The 17478-nt window shown below is 42.5% G+C and overlaps 1 protein-coding gene across 1 annotated transcript; it reads left to right on the top strand.

Annotated features, from left to right (window-relative positions):
- The first annotated feature begins 2386 nt into the window (after positions 1–2386).
- CHRNA9 (cholinergic receptor nicotinic alpha 9 subunit) lies at positions 2387–16982 on the top strand. Its single transcript, XM_024731742.1, has 5 exons — positions 2387–2450; positions 2737–2882; positions 4137–4291; positions 12805–13337; positions 16438–16982. The coding sequence occupies exons 1-5, from the start codon at positions 2387–2389 to the stop codon at positions 16980–16982; spliced, it is 1443 nt and encodes a 480-aa protein (XP_024587510.1).
- The last annotated feature ends 496 nt before the right edge of the window (positions 16983–17478 follow it).

Here is a 17478-nt window from a genome sequence, read left to right as displayed (position 1 = left end):
CTTGTTTTTTTTTTTTTTTTTTTTTTTTTTTTTTTTTTTTTTTTTTTTTTTGCAGTACGCGGGCCTCTCACTGCTGTGGCCTCTCCCGTTGCGGAGAACAGGCTCCGGACGCGCAGGCTCAGCAGCCATGGCTTACGGACCTAGCCGCTCCGCTGCATGTGGGATCTTCCCGGACCGGGGCACGAACCCGTGTCCCCTGCATCGGCAGGCGGACTCTCAACCACTGCGCCACCAGGGAAGCCCTCTGTTTTTGTTTTTGTTTTTGTTTTTTGGTGTGTTTTGGAGCTAAGGGAAACAGTGATTGGGTAAAAGTGCACAGGTCCCAGGGAAAACACCTTGTGGTTGTTTTTAGAATGAATTTGAGAATTCATTTGAGAATTTGAATTCTCAATTCAGAATTTGAAAATTCTGAATGAGTTTGAGAATTCATTCTATACTTTCTAATTTCAAAATTTCAAATTTTGAAATTTCTAATTTCAGAATTTTCCCCCCAAAAGTATTGGTTTAATTTGGTTTGTGTTAACATTGACAGGTGAGCATCAAGTGTTACCATTTTTTTTTAATTTCAAGTGACCAACTGAATGAACTGAGTTAATCAAAAGCAATCAGACTACCAGAGACGATTACTTTCGAGGCAGGTTTCAAGCAGCAGCTGCGGTAGCTAACACCACGTGTTCACTGAGCACTTATTCCCAGGGGCTGTTCTCAGTGATGTGAGGCATCAAAGACACATAAGACAGAGCTTCTCTCACCATGAGAAGGAGAGGCTGCATTAACGTGGGGAGCACATCAGACTGGTGTGGGTGGCCTGGAGTCTGTCTCCGGCCGAGTGCAGCTGGAAGGAAGCCATTCGAATCTCTAGACATCAGTTTCCTCAGGAGAAAATGAGGCATTCAACTCAATTTCAAAAGGACCTTCAGCTTCTGAGATTCCAGAGCCGATGGTTTTTTGGAGGAGGAAGGCCTGTGCGTGGGCACCGGGAACTGTCATGTGATGAGTGAGTCAGACTCAGGGCGTCAGAAAAATAACGTCTTCACAATCAACACAAGGGCATAGGCAATTAGGAAACGCACTTAGCTGACGGCTTGAGTGTCTGTTCCATTCGGAAGATATATTCCTGAAGAGGGACAGGGTGACTCATAAGAAGGCTGTAAATTGATGAAGTACAGCTATCCAATTTCCTTGCTCTGATTCCAGGCAACTGAATGATCTTAATTTGGTTTCCCAAGGCAGTTTCCCCAGGCAAGAGAAGGGACAGGCTGTGGCAACTGGAAACTGACATTCTTTTGTGTGAGCAAAATTAGATCACATATGAGAAATGACTGAAATTATAAGAAGTAGCATTCAAATGCAAAGCGTCCTTAGTAATATCATCACCAGTTATGAATCATTTTCATGCTGATTTGGTTAGCCTTTGAACCTTTTTTTTTTTTAAAGAGCTAGTAAACACTGGGTGACTTGGTAAATATAGAAATTCTGTATCTGCAAAGCTGATCAGAGGTGAAAATTACTAACATTTACATAGTGCTTTACAATTTACAAAGTGCTTCTCTATACAGTATCCCAGTATCTCTGGGAGACAGGGAATATTATTTTCCCAGTTTCTAGCTCAGGAAAGCTCTGTATTATGAGGGAGGATTTGGGCTGGCAGTCAAACCTAGGTCCTGCACTGCTAATCCAAATCATAGTGCCGCTGCTTCTGAAGCAAGTGAATGCTCTTCTGCCCCCATCCACCTGCATACACACACACACACACACACACACACACACACACACACACACACCCCTTCCTATACAAGATCTGTGCTCAGTGGGACAACTGAATGAGTGGTGAGAAGCAGAGGCAGAGAAGAAACCCAAATGCCAGTCTATTCCGGAGATTGTGGAACTGCTTCTCTTTCCCTCTTCAAAAGCCACTCCAAATGCATAGGGCCTTTCCAGATGGCTGTCCCATGGCTGGGTCAGTTCAGCTTTTCTTAGTCCCCGGCTGAGTCTTCTTGCTGCAGGTATAGAAAGTGTCTGGTCTGCTTAGGTGGAATCTCAGGGAGTGTCAGACTCCTACCTCTCTTCCCCTAAAAGTTTGGTCTGGATATTCCTGCTGAAGGTAGCTAGGGATGCTCAACCAGGGTGGCTCCCCTAGAACAGCACTGCCTGACCTAACACACCTGGGGCTCCTGACTTCTCAGCTACTGGAGCTGCCAGTCTCAGATTACCAATGGGGAGGGATCTCAGGACCTAGGGCCCTACGTGCACTGCAAGCCCTGAGCTCTTTGCTGTGCAGAGACAGTTGCAGAGTAGGTGCTTTGTGACCAGACCCTTCCCATTCACAGAGAGAACTGGAAGACCGCACTGCCTGGCTGGGAATTTACAGAGGCTTAGGAAAAAGATGAACTGGCCCCACTTCTGCATCTCCTGTTGCTGGATTTACTTTGCTGCCTCCAGACTGAGAGGTAAGAGGCTGGTGGGCGTGTAACCATTGTCACTCATCTGGGGCCACTTCTTTGGGTTTTAGGGTGGGCCAGGAAAAAGAACAAATGTTCTAACTGCAAGGAAGTACTTCGTCTTCTTACTGACTCATACTAATCCTGTAGGGTGTGCCAGAAAAATAACTCCCATCGACCTAGAGCTTGTCCCCAGCTGATGCTAGATTATCCCCAATGCTAGTCCTTGGACTGTTGTTCTTTGCCTTAAAATATACATGACACTGAAGGTTGATCAGGTCCCTCTTTTGAGCAGCTGGAGAAACAGCAGATGGAAAATATGCTCACAAGTTGTTTAATGACATTTTTGAAGATTATTCCAATGCTCTTCGTCCAGTAGAAGATACAGATAAAGTTCTGAATGTCACGCTCCAGATTACACTTTCTCAGATTAAGGATATGGTGAGTAACATAGTGGTAACTCTGAAATGTTTAGAATGAAACTAGCAGTGCTTTCCAAAGGGAATGTCTGAACTGGGAATTTGAGAGAAAGTGAGAACACAGAGCTCTGTGTGCAAGCTGATGGGAGAAGGGAACTCCAGGGGAAGAAAGCTTTCTACAAAATTAATTTCACTAAATTATGTAATCCTGGCCATTAACACTAACAGTCTTATATCATCTAAAGAAAGTTGGTTACACATTACATGTTCCATCTCTATGTAATGTGCAAAATCAGCAAAACCATAGAGACAGAAAGCAGAGTAGGGGCTGTGGGAATAATGGGGGAATAGTGATAGACTGCTTGACGGTCATAGGCTTCCTCTTTTGGGGTGACAAAATGTTCTGGAAGTAGAGAATGGTGGTGGTTCCACAACATTGTGAATAAACTGAAAGTCGCTGAGCTGTACACTTTAAAATGGTTAAAGTGGTGAGTTTCATGTAATGCGAATTTTATCCCCAGTTTTTAAAAGGTGGGTTTTTTTTAATTAATTAATTAATTGATTTTGGCTGCATTGGGTCTTCGTTGCTGCGCGCGGGCTTTCTCTAGTTGTGGCGAGCGGGGACTACTACTCTTCGTTGCGGTGCGGGGGCTTCTCATTGCGGTGGCTTCTCTTGTTGCGGAGCACAGGCTTTAGGCGCACAGGCTTCAGTAGTTGTGGCTCGTGGGCTCTAGAGCGTGGGCTCAGTAGTTGTGGCACACGGGCTTAGTTGCTCCACGGCATGTGGGATCTTCCCGGATCAGCGCTCGAATCCGTGTCCCCTGCATTGGCAGGCGGATTCTTAACCACTGCGTCACCAGGGAAGCCCAAAAGCTGATGTTTTAAGATGACTTACCTTATATAATGCTTATATGTGTTTAATTACACGAAGTTATGAAACTTGAAAGACTTTTCTTTGGTACATTATCGATGTTTGCCGTCTTTTTCATTCAAAAGAATCATCGGTTGATCTATTTTCAGAGAAATTTGGGCAGTTGATCCAGGCAGAGATCTGATGATTTAAATATTTGTCCACTTTACATTCCTAACACTAAATCACAGAAAAAAACATTTCCCTGGCAGTCAATCAAGGGGATAGACTGGAAAAATTCTCACTTTCTTATTGGAAATAGACTAGTGCTCTTGGAATTCCTGTTTTGAAGATGAGTGTTCTAGAGACAGGTGCATTCAGTTGAGGTGTTGATGGGATAAAGTTGTATCTGGGTTAATTGTGCAGGATGAAAGAAATCAAATTCTGACTGCCTATTTGTGGATCCGCCAAATCTGGCACGATGCGTATCTCACATGGGATCGAGACCAGTATGATGGACTGGACTCCATCAGGATCCCCAGCGACCTGGTGTGGAGGCCAGATATTGTCCTGTATAACAAGTAAGTGCAAGTCAGTAGTTTCTCAGGAATGAATTTATTGATGTAACAGAATGTAAACATAATGGAAAAGGAATGTTTAAAACATGCATGAGGTTAAGTCTATTCATGTTCCTAGTCCCTGAAGTGAAGGTCATAAAACCTCAGATAATAAAACAATAGGTCATAAAATCTTAGAGTTACAGCCCCCTTTTCAGATGAGAAACTGTATTAGAAGCTGTGTGAGTTTTCTAGGGCTACTGTAACAAAGTACCACATACTGGGTGGCTTAAATGACAGAAACTTATTGTCTCACAGTTCTGGACGCTAGAAGTGCAAGATAAAGGTACTGGGGCTTCCCTGGTGGCTCAGTGGTTGAGAGTCCACCTGCCGATGCAGGGGACACGGGTTCATGCCCCGGTCGGGGAAGATCCCACATGCCGCGGAGAAGCTAGGCTTGTGAGCCATGGCCGCTGAGCCTGCGCGTTGGGAGCCTGTGCTCTGCAACGGGTGAGGCCACAACAGTGAGAGGCCCGCGTACCGCAAAACAAACAAACAAACAAACAAACAAAAAAAGATAAAGGTACTGGTAAGGTTGGTTCCTTCTGAGGCCTGTGAGGAACACTCTGTTCCCTGTCTCTCCCCTAGTTTCTCAGGTGGTTGCTGGCAATCTTCAGTTTCTTGACTTGTAGAAGCATCACCACAATCTCTGCCTTCTTCTTCACATGGTGTTCTCCCTGCGTGTTGTCTGTGTCCATATTTTCCCTTGTATAAGGACACCAGTCTTGTTGAATTAGGTGTTTACACCACACCAGTATGACCTCTTCTAGACTAATTACATCTACAATGACCCTGTTCCAAATTAGGTCACATTCTGAAGTGCCAGGGGCTAGGATTTCAACATACATTGCATCATGTCTTCACAGATGCAATTCAACCCTTAACAGTGGTGCTCCCTTGTCTAAGATCATATATCAAAAATACATGATACGATTAAGATTAAATCAGAATGGGCCTGCTAGAAGCTGGCCTATGGAATTTGGACCTTGTATGGAGTGGAAGATGAACTAGATCATAAGATCACCAGTTGGCCTTTTCCTGGTCCGAGAGCAAGGGGCCTTGGTGAGTAGGTAGGTAAGGTTTAAGTTTCTCAAATTTTAAAGTGTGCACGAATCACCTGAGGAGCTTTTGCTCAAATACAGATTCTGATTCAGTAGGTCTGGGGTAGAGTCTGACGTTCTGCATTTCTATAAGCCCCAGACGGTAGTGCTGCTGTTCCACGGATCATACTTTGAGAAGGAACCAGACAGCTGTCTCAATTCAGGTTCAGATGCTCCACCTGTTGTCAAAGGGGCTCCTCTCTCTTTTTATTCTGGAACTCAAGTTTCTCAGGGCTGGGAAAGGTTCCTCTGAGCAGAGCCATATGAATGAGGAGCAGCTCAGGGGGACTCTCCGGAGAGCTCAGCCTTCTACTGGACGTGAGTTTCCCTTCAAGAAGCAACTGGTAGGTTGCAGCCTGGATTTTAGTCTCAGTCCTTACTCAGAGAGCTTGTCCGAGGGTCATGACCTTATGAATCATAGTCCTGATGCTGCTGTCCATTCCCCACTCTGGAATGGCAACTCTTCCATACCCCTTCCCAAGCAAGATCACATCCAAGTGCTGGTGCTTTAGTACTCTGGTTCACACTCCCCTCAGCACACACACACACACACACACACACACACACACACACACACACACATACATAGCAGGCAAGGGAGAACGAGCCAGGATGTCCATTACCTCTTCCCACACACAGGGTGCGGGAGAGTAATCAGAGGATACACTTTACATAGAACACTTACAGCATTCTATAAGTTCAAAATTCTCCCTGGAGGAAAACAGAAGGCTGGTTCTCCTTTTCCTCCTGCTTTGATTGACTGAAGCAGTGCCCAGCTCTTACTGAAACACTTCTGTCCGAGCTGGCATGACCTAAGTTAAGCCTACCCCAGTCCCCCTTTATCAGAGAAGCCAGGTATGCACTCACGAGCTCACACAAGCCTGCTGTGGCTTTGGTAAATTTTGTCCCCGTTCTCCGTCTTTTCCCCCCGAGATCGCTGGCTTTGAGAAGTGTGAGTTCTGATCCCCTTTTCTTTCACACACAGACCCTTTTCACCACACTGATTCATCAACTCTTCTTTTCCTCTGGATTGACTCTTTAGTCTTCTTTCCCCTCCTATCATGGACAGTTCTGTTTTGGATCCTCTATTTTCCTGTGTGTTCTCCTTCTCAGTAACATCAGAGTTTTACTATTCAGAGGAAACCCTAAATGGACTTATGGTTGGATGTCATTTGCATTCCTTTAAACAACTGAAATGAGAATAGAAGAGAGAGGATCAGGCAAAGGAGAGACCCCAGTCCTTTGGGGTCCCGAGGAAGGACCCTGACCCTGGTCCTTCTACCTGAATCCCTGGACCTGCAGAATCTTCTGCTCCCTGATATAATATAAGTACTTCTCAGAAACTGGTACAGAAACTTGTAGACCAAAAAATGGGCTTCCTGAGTGGTGGTAGGGAGAATAAAGAGGCGTATAAGGCAGGTGATCCAGTCATGTGTGATAAAGATAGTTTGGGCAGGAAGATGCTTAACATCTAGATTCACCATTAGTGCCTGAATCCATGGGTTAGACTTGCTGAGGAGTGACGAGGATGGTCCTGGGCCTGGAAGCTATTTCATATGAGGAGCAGTCGAATTTATCGATGCTTAGTTTGGAAGAGAGAGGTCCTTAGGAAGACTTGATGGCTGTCATAGGCAATCATAGGAAAAATAAGGTAGAGAAAAAAGAGAAAATTCCTCCAGAGGACAAAACCCAAAACAATGAGTAGAAGTTAAAGGGTTTTTTAATTGCATTTTAATGCAATTTTAAAAAAACTAATAATTTGAATAATGAATTTTCCCAAGAGGTAGTGAGCTCTTTAACAATATAATGACTCAAGCAGATATTGGCTGTTACCAAGTCAGTAAAGGAATAAAGTTCTGGTGGGGTTGTTTAGTATAGGTATATGGCCAATATAATGGTTAGTATAAGAGGGTGCAAGGATTCCTGACATTTTTAGGTTAGGTAAAGAGTGGATTACAGAAATTTCAGAAGTGTGTTTATTATGAGAGAGTTTTAATGGTTGGATTTTAATGGACCGGTTTAATACTTGGATTTTAGACCTAGTAAGAAATTGGGTACCCTGTTGTACTCAGAAAGAGTTGTCTACAATTTAGCTTTAAGTTCTGCTAAAGTAGCTTAGAGAATTGAAAGGATGGAAAAACTGTAAGATGAGACTGGATATACATATGTCAAATTTTTATGATTGTATCCTTTAAATGTGTGCAATTTGTTGTATGCCAATCATACATCAATAAAGCTCCTTAAAAAGAAAAAAAAGATGACATTGGAAATAAAGGAGGCAGAAGAGGAACAGGTTTGGAGAGAAAGATGATGAGTTTGGTGTGAGACCTGTTCAGTTTGGGAGACCAAAGGAACAGAGGAGACAACCAACAAAGAGATTGCAAAGGCAAGTTTTCAGCCTGGAAAGAAGGTCACGGCTAGAGCTATCAAAAGCCCTTTTAAGCCCTTATAGAACTGCTCAAGGAGGGAAAGAAAATGGCTGAGGATAAAGTTGGAGAATTTCTTCACTGAAGAAATTTACAGAGAACATTCAGAAGAAATGGTTAAAGGGGTAGAAGGAGAACTGAGAGAATTGCCTCATAGAAACCAAGGGAAGAAAGGATGTCTGGGAACAACTCAGAAAGTGAAGTGCTTGGGAAGGGTTGACAGACTCTTAGAAGAGTCTTTAGATTTGCCCATTTGCAAGTCATGAGTGACCTTTGAAAGAGCACACTTTGAAAGTTGGGAAGAAGCCAAATTGCAAGAATACAAGCAAGATGGGGAAGTGAAGGCAGCAGGCATCAATTACTCTCGAGAGCGGTGTGCAGAGAGGAGAGAGGTGGGAGGGGCCTGGGAGGAAGGGAAGTTGGTAGGGAGACTTGGGAACAGAGTTGGGAGGGGATTAGAGGAGCCAGAGAGAATAAGAGAGACCAAGAGAGGCGAAATCCTGAAAGAGACTTGGAAGGAAAGAAGTCACAGTACAAGAAGAGAAGTTAACCTTGAAAAGAAAGAGAGGGACCCCTTTTTTTTTTAATTTATTTATTTTTGGTTGCGTTGGGTCTTCATTGTGGTGCATGGGCTTTTCATTGTGGTGGCTTCTCTTGTTGCGGAGCACGGGCTCTAGGCGCACAGGCTTCAGTAGTTGTGGCGTGCAGGCTCTAGAGAGCAGGCTCAGTAGTTGTGGCACACGGGCTTAATTGCTCCGTGGCATGTGGGATCTTCCTGGACCAGGGCTCGAACCCGTGTCCCCTACATTGGCAGGGGGATTCTTAACCACTGCGCCACCAGGGAAGCCCGAGAGGGACTTCCTTTTGACGTGGAAGGGAAGATAAGGGGGACACACGAAAGACGGAGAGATTGGAGATAGGAAAAAGGGTGGATTGTGGGACTGAGTAAAGAGACAAGCCTATGTCGAGGTTCCAGGCACTGTCTGGTACCAGAAAAACTGGCTGATTCTCACTGTTCTCTCCTTCACCAGCCCACACTTCTCCAGTTCTGGAGATCTTGCTTCTTACAGCCCTTGCTGGGAAAGGTCTTTCTGCTCAAGTGCGAAGCTGAAGTCAGCTCAGTCTTTGATCAGGGGAGAAGGGACTGCGTGAAGGGCACTAAGTGTTGGAGGAAAGGGAAGGTAAGAGGAAAACAATTTAAATAATCGCTTAGTGTCATATTATTGAACGCTGCCCTCTCGACCTCCATTTTGAAATTTTGTCCCTGTAATTTTTTTCATTTTCTAGTTGGGAAAATAGAACATAGTTAGAAACAGAGGGAAGGGAAAGAGAAGAAACTCATATGTATTGGACACTTACTGTGTGTCAGGCAGTGAACTGGGGCTCTACATAGTGTGGTAGACAAAATAATTGCCCCCAGGGTGTCCCCATCTCAATCCCTGAAGTCTGTGAATATGTCACCTTACGTGGCAAAAGGGACTTTGCAGGTGTGATTAAATTAAGGATTTGAGAGGAGATTACCCTGCTGGGGCCATTGGAAACAACCTTACAAGTCCTTATAAGAGAGAGAGGTGGGAGAGTCAGATGCCACAAAGGAAGCAGATATCAGAGTGATAGAAGGAAGGAGCCCTAAACCAAAGAATGCAGGCAGCCTCTAGAAGCTGGAAAAGGCAAGGAAATGGACTCTCCTTTAGAGCCTCTGGAAAGAACACAGCCCTGCCTAAACCTTGATTTTCGGATTTTTGACCTCTAAAACTGTAGAGATGCTAAATTTGTATTATTTTAAGACACTTGGTTTGTGGTAATTTTTTACAGCAGCAATAAGAAATTAATAGATTAATTATTTACTTAATATAACATTTAAAAAGAAACCTTAAGGTATTATAGCCTCTACTTTTACAGGTGGGTGACAGAAATGTTACTTGCTCAAGGTTACAGAAACTGACCAAGATTTTAACCCAAATCTCTCTGTGATATTTCTGTGATGTCATTGCTACTTCCTAAAGGAGAATGAGCCATATTGATTCAATCAACCCACTTACCTACCCACTTACCTTTCTTTGTTAAATCCTTCTTCTGTGCAAGGCATTCAGTCATGTGTTGAGGGGTTAGGATTTTAAGACTCAGTCTCTGACCTCAATGAACAGTCCAATAAGAAATGTATGTAAAATGTAAGCCCCTCATAACACAGAAATAAAGTACCAGAGCCCTTCAAAGGTGAAAGGATTTCATCAGACTGGAGGGGCAGGCGGGGCTTCTCAGAGGGGTAGGCATCTGAGCTGTCTTGAAGGATGTATTAGATTTATATTTGCAGAAAGTGGGGCGGGTATTATAGGGAGAAGAAAGAGTTTGAGTAAAGGAGAGACAATCACAGGATCTGTTAGGGTTTCAGCCTTGATTGGTGGTGTGCGAGTGAAGGAGACCAGTGGAAGACATCAGAGACCAGTGGGAGGCTACAGAGTGGGATGGGAGTAGATCATGGAACGTCTAGGACACTGAACTTAGGAGGTTTGGAAGTATTTGGTCGGCCATAGGAAACCAGTGCAAGTGCTGAGCTGTAAAAAGATGTGATCAGAGAAACCAGGGAGATAAAACAAGATATTGGTCATGAAGTAATTAAATAGTAATGTCTTTAAACTCCTCCTGAGTAGTTGGGGTGATGTTTTCAGACAGTGGGCTCCTTTGCCCTCTGGCTTCTGGTTGGGTTGGGTCAATGAGAAGCACCAGTGAGCAACTGGAGGGAGAAAAGGGAGTGAGGTTAGGGCATGTATTCCCTTGCTCTCTTCCTATAGAGTTATTATCTTTGGCTTGCTGTGTCCCTTGACAGAAAGGTATAGCTCCTATCATGGTGACCCTCTTAAGCAAGTCTTTCCTTCCAGGTCTTGGTAACTGCACCTTCCCTTCACCTCTTCGGGCCCAGGAATGGTAATAGCTCTGCTGTTACTAGCCCTGGAGTGGTTGCCCTACACCTTATCCATACCTTTGTAAATAGTCCCTGCCTTAAACACTCCTCAAATTATCTAATTTGAGTGGGCCATCCACTTTCTGCAGGGACCATGACTAATACAATTATTCTAGCTCCAGATAGATTCTCTCTGACCCCGAGACCTCTTACACCAAGGAAGGTAGGATGGGTGAGTTCCCATCCTCCAGTTCTCACTTCTCGTATAGCTAACTATATATAGTTCTCATTGTTACAGAGGGTAGGTTCAGGCATTTTCAAAATATTCATTTTCTTCTCTTCACAAGACCACGTTAAAGATCCCCTCTCTAGACCTCCATTAAAAATCGAGTGCCACAATTCAGCTGTAATGCTCTGATTAGAGTGGACCCAATCAGACCATTACAGTTAACATTGTGGTACCTAAATTTTAATAAGTAGGAAAAAAACTTTTAAAACATGCCAGTTCTTTGATCTAACACACCCTCTTCTAGCAATTTAACCTAAGGAAAGAGTCAGTGGATAAATGCAACAATTTGACTACAGAGATGTTCACTGCGGCATTGCTTGTAAATGTAAAAACTGGAAACAACCATAATGTTGAAAATAGGTGAATTGGTTAAATAACTATGGCACATCTCTATAATGGAATGTAATTGAATACCATTTAGCCACAAAAATAAAGTTGCAAAAGAATATGAACAGATGATCATATATGTTTTTAAATTGTCTCAATGTTATTTTGTAAATTAACTTTTTTATTTTGAAATAATTTTACAGAAAAGTTGCAAAGATGGTACAGAGTTCTTGTTTATTCTTCACCCAGTTTCCCTTAATGTTACATCTATGTAACCATAGTACATTTGTCAAGACTAATACAATACTATTAACTAAACTACAGACTATTTGGACTTCACCAGTTTTTCCACTAATGTACTTTTTCTGTAAGAATCTAATTCAGCAAACCACATTACATTTAGCCATAATATATTTTGTAGGGAAAAAATCATAAGGAACACTTGGAAAAATGTGCATTAAAATATTAACAGAAACATATCAGTTAAGGTTGTAAGCATTAGAAACTCACTTTGTCTACCTTGTGACAAAGGGAATCTGTTGGAAGGATATCGTACAGCTCACTGAATTAAAGGAAAAAAAATCAATGACCAGGCCTTGGAAAGGACAAACCAGGACTACTCTACAGTTCAAGACAGTGGGGAATATTGAGATTTAAAAAATAATAATAATAATAATTAATTGACTTTTATAGGGAGCCATCACCAGTGTGAGTCTTTTTTGGTCTTTGGGTCACTCTGCTTAAGATCCAAACTGCAGGGAGAGTGAATCACTTGGACCTAGCTCAGGTCACACAGCCAGCCCCTGGCCAAGGGTGGCTGAGGAAACTTGATCATTGTTTCATCTGCCTTACAATGGTCATGGAGAAAGAGTCACTCCCCAAAGTGAAACAGAAATTCTGTACCCCCAAGATGTAAGGCATAAACGTTGATAAAGCAAAAAGAAGTTATATCTAGAATAAATTATTATCTCTTAGATTGTGGGTGAATAATTTCTTCTCTGTGTTTTTCAAATGTTCTACTGTAAACATGTACAACTCTTTCAACAGCAACAAAAAGTTACTTTAATATTCTTGAGTTAACAAAATCAGGTAAGCAGAGCCCCCTGTTAGATTTTAGCCTCGTTTACTTTTTTTCTGGGTGTTTGAATAATTATACCTGGACCAAGAGAGTGGCACTGGGAATGGAGAGGAAGGGACATAAAGCAGAGATGCTTTAAAGAAAGAATCCAAGAGAACTCGGCCCTAACTATTCACAGGAAATGGAGAAGAGGGCAAATTAGAGTTGATTCCAGACTTTCAAGCCAGGGTGACAAGAATGGTGATCCACTGCCAAGACACTGAAGTGATGGGCACAGGGCGCTGAGCTATCGGGGGTAAGGAGTTTGGTGAGTTGTCCTGGCGAGCAGCTCTCATTTTCCTCCTCTGACCTCCAGGGCTGATGATGAATCTTCTGAGCCTGTGAACACCAACGTGGTCCTGCGGTATGATGGGCTGATCACCTGGGATGCACCAGCCATCACCAAAAGCTCCTGTGTGGTGGATGTCACCTACTTCCCCTTTGATAACCAGCAGTGCAACCTGACCTTTGGCTCCTGGACTTACAATGGCAATCAGGTGGATATATTCAACGCCCTGGACAGCGGAGACCTCTCCGACTTCATCGAAGATGTAGAGTGGGAGGTGCATGGCATGCCTGCTGTGAAGAATGTGATCTCCTATGGCTGCTGCTCTGAGCCTTACCCGGATGTGACATTCACTCTCCTTCTAAAGAGGCGGTCCTCTTTCTATATCGTCAACCTCCTCATCCCATGTGTCCTCATATCTTTTCTGGCTCCCTTGAGTTTTTATCTCCCAGCAGCCTCTGGGGAAAAGGTCTCCCTGGGAGTGACCATACTGTTGGCCATGACTGTATTTCAGCTCATGGTGGCAGAGATCATGCCAGCCTCAGAAAATGTCCCTCTGATAGGTGAGTTCAAGTGTCTTACACTTTGAGTCAGCACTGTGGTAACTGGGGTTGTATCTGTATCTTTAAACTCCTAACAATGAGGTCAACTTCAGACTCAACACAGGCTGTCACATACTTCATGTGGTGTCTTCAGTTGGCATCTTTGAAAAGAGATGTGGCTGTTGGAAACAAAGCTGGTCTTGTTGTCTCCAGGTTTACCCAAAAGAGGAATGAGAGCAACATGGTTTAGAGCAGTGGTTCTCACAGTATGGTCTCTGGACCCACAGCATAAGCATCATTTTAGAAATGCAAATTCTCAGGGCCCACCCTAGATCTGCTTAATCAGAAACTCTGGCCGTAAAGCCTGGCAAACTGTTTTCAAAAGCTTTCTAGGTGATTTCGATGAGCTTTTTGTTCAGGTCTAATAACCACTGGCTTATAGATTAAGACCCTGATTTTGAAGTCAAAGAAATCTGCGTTTGAACTCTGACTTCACCACTCATTCTTTGATCAGCCTTAAGAGAGTTACTTAATTTTTGAGTCTCTACTTCATCAGCAGGAACATTTGTGTAATTGCTATCTCATTGTGCCACTGCTTAACACAGAGCCTGGCATATGGTGAGGACTGAGAGAAAAGTGACTATTATTATCACGTTACAAGGGATTTCTTCTTGGGAAGAGTGATAAACGTGTTGGAAATGATGAGCTGGATTTTTAAGCCTGCCGTCTACCCTTGATAGAATAATTCTCAACCTTTACTGGGTATAGTAGGTGTGGGAGAGCTTGTTAAAAATGCAGGTTCCTACACCCAAAGAGGTTGTTTTTCTTTTTAAGCAATCTTGGGCAAGATTTGGGAATCTGAGGTGATTCTCAAGTAGAACACACTTTCAAAATTTTGCAATAATGAAAGGTCCCTCTAAGGGAAGGAGTGTAGACTGTGGCTGCCATCCCTGCTTCCCCTTTCCTTTACCTCCCTTGTTCTGAGATCCTTCCTAACACCTTTAATACCTACTTCCTGCCACCAAGGATAACACCCAGATCAATACGTCTATCTCAATGACTTGCTGTTGTAATAGATGCTTATGAGAATCAGAAGCTAGACCTAATTTTTAGTTCTTTAATGTAATCAATGAGGAGAAATTTCAGAACACCAGGAGACTTAGAAAGCAATATAAAAGGGGTATTGTACTGCCCTTTTACCCTCTCCTGTATCCAGTATTACCCAGTATTTAGACGTTACTACATTGGCTTCTCTGTTTGGAGATCTCTTCCTTGTTACGTCTCTCCCAGCAACACCTCCCCACCCCCAACACACACACTCATGTACATCTTTTTGAGAAATAGACACAGAAGGTTCTCACCACCACTAATAAAGAGGAAGACGTTTATTGGTACTTTTATCACCTCTCCTGAGGCAGAAATGATTGACAGTGACAACGTCTAATAATAACCCTGTTTGAGGCAAGATCAATTGACAGACCCCTCTCTCTTCTTTGGCAGTAAGATTCAAAAGCAAGCTGGATCAATTTCTGAAGAAAGATGTCTCAGAACATGTCTCAAGAATTTTACAAGCATTACTTTTTCTGTTTCTGTGATAATATGAAATGTATCTTTTTTGGAAGGGTGTACACAGATCTTGAGAACTTTATTAATTGTCACAATTTGTTATTTGTAGCACCTATGAAATAGAGTTACAATCCCATAGAAGTGTGTTGAAGTTTCCTGCATCAAGTGTAGCATTTGATCCAGGCTTTTGGCCCACAGCCTTGACAATGTTAAGAAAGATCCCATTTATTTTTAGTTTACTCAAAGCTTTTAACAAACAATAAACAGATGATAATCATTATCAAATGCATTGTCTTCATCTGTTAAGATGATCATGTGAGTTTTTTTCTTTTCCCCCATTAAGTTAGTGAATTATATTACAGTTTTCTGATGTTGAACTAAACTCTTCTTTATCATGAAGAATTATCAATTAAAGACACTGTAGTATTTAGTTAGCCAATGATTTTTATAGAACTTTCTCAAATGTGTCTATGAATGAAATGACCTTAATATTTCCTTTCTTGCTACTTTTGGAACCAAGACTGAATTTACTTCATAAAATGAGATTTTCTATGCAGTTTTCCGTCTTTTCTATTTTTGGAATAGCTTGCATAAGATATGAGTTATCTGTTCCTTAAAAATACAGTGAAACTCACCTGTAAAACCTTTTGGCTCTAGAGCTTTTTGGAAGGTGGGTGGGTAGAGGTATTTGGTTAATTCCTATTTCTATTTAAGTGTTCTTTCTTCTTACACTAAATTTGACATCTTATATATTCGCAGAAATTTCATCTAGGTTTTCAAATGTATTATCATACAGCTATTTGTAATATTATTTTATTGTTTTCTAAATTTCTATTCTCTTATTTTTTTCTTTTGCATCCCTTTTTCTTTCTTTCTCCCACCTCTATTCCATGAGTGGCCTCATCAAAGGTTTATCAATTTTATTACACTTTTCAAAAAGCTTGTTTTTGGTTTTGTTCATCTTCTAGGTTCTTTGTTCTACATTTCAGAAATTTGTACCCTCATCTTTATTGTTTCCTTCCTTAATTTTCCTTTTTCATGAATATTTGCTTTACTCAATCGCATGTTAAAGACTGAGAGTGACGCAGTGTCTCCTTTCTTCCCCAATGGTAATGAGCTTTCATATTAACAAGGTCCAAAGACAATTCTGAGAACTGACCAAGACCATTCATTGTTTATTTATTTGTTCGTTGAAAGTGGAAGTTTTTCACAACATGACCTCAGCAAAAATTTACAAACCTTTTAACTCAGGGCAAGGGACAGTGCTGAAAACTTTTCCTGTATTTTCTCAGTTAAGCCTCGTCATAGTCCTATGAGTTAGATACTAATATTATAGTCATTTTATTAAGAAGGAAGCTGAGGCTTACCAGAATTATATAACTTGCTCTAGGTCACAAGTCTAGTGATGACAGAGCTGGGATTTGAACCCACTTTTATTCAAAAGTCTGTAATAGTAACCATCAGTGTATACGGCTTCCTTAGAAAAGGTGTTTGTTTCTTTTTGAGCCAAACACAAGGACAGTTTTAAGCTAACTTGGTTGTTGTTATTTTCCAGGCAAATACTACATAGCCACAATGGCCTTGATCACAGCCTCCACTGCCTTGACCATCATGGTGATGAATATCCACTTCTGCGGGGCTGAGGCCCGGCCAGTGCCACACTGGGCCAGGGTAGTCATCCTGAAATACATGTCTAGGATCTTGTTTGTCTACGACGTGGGTGAGAGCTGCCTTAGACCCCGCCAAGACAGGGAGGAGGACCACCTCACGAAGGTATATGGCAACCTTCCAGAGGCTAATCTGAAGACGACCAGAAATAAAGACCTTCCCAGAAAGAAGGAAATGAACAAACTCTTAAAGAATGACTTGAGGTACCAGGGTGAAAACCCGCAGGACGTTGACAGTTACTGTGCAAGGTACAAAGTGCTGACGAGGAATATCGAATACATTGCCAAATGCCTCAAAGACCATAAGGCCACCAATTCCAAGGGCAGCGAATGGAAAAAGGTTGCAAAAGTCATAGACCGATTCTTCATGTGGATTTTCTTTATTATGGTGTTTGTGATGACTCTTTTGATCATAGCAAGAGCAGATTCGTGAGCATTTGGTATGTGGGGATAAATCAATAAACTTCCCCTGTGATCTACTCTAATGTTCTTCCAAATTAGAAATACCTATATCTATATATACACAGATATACATAAATTAGGATTTATGTTGTCTTTACATTTTGTTTTCAACTTCAGATCAATATTATAGCCATCTGTCAGGTTAAATCAAGCAGGAGGTCCAAAATTTCAAGGGCAGGAAAATGGAGGAAATACAGAAGGACCCCTTTTATAACCTACCAGAGTGGTAGGTGTCTGGCTTCTAGATCACACAGTTATTCTCTCCTTTAGCAGTACAGATAAAAAAAGCACACTACGTTCCATTTAAAATTCAAAGCAGGGCTTCCCTGGTGGCGCAGTGGTTGAGAGTCCGCCTGCCGATGCAGGGGACACGGGTTCGTGCCCCGGTCCGGGAAGATCCCACGTGCCGCAGAGTGGCTGGGCCTGTGAGCCATGGCCCTGAGCCTGCGCGTCCGGAGCCTGCTCTC

The sequence above is a fragment of the Neophocaena asiaeorientalis genome, unplaced genomic scaffold, assembly GCF_003031525.2.
Source record: "Neophocaena asiaeorientalis asiaeorientalis breed wild unplaced genomic scaffold, Neophocaena_asiaeorientalis_V1.1 scaffold39, whole genome shotgun sequence".
Taxonomy (NCBI): domain Eukaryota; kingdom Metazoa; phylum Chordata; class Mammalia; order Artiodactyla; family Phocoenidae; genus Neophocaena; species Neophocaena asiaeorientalis.
This window is presented reverse-complemented; position numbering and strand designations above follow the sequence as displayed.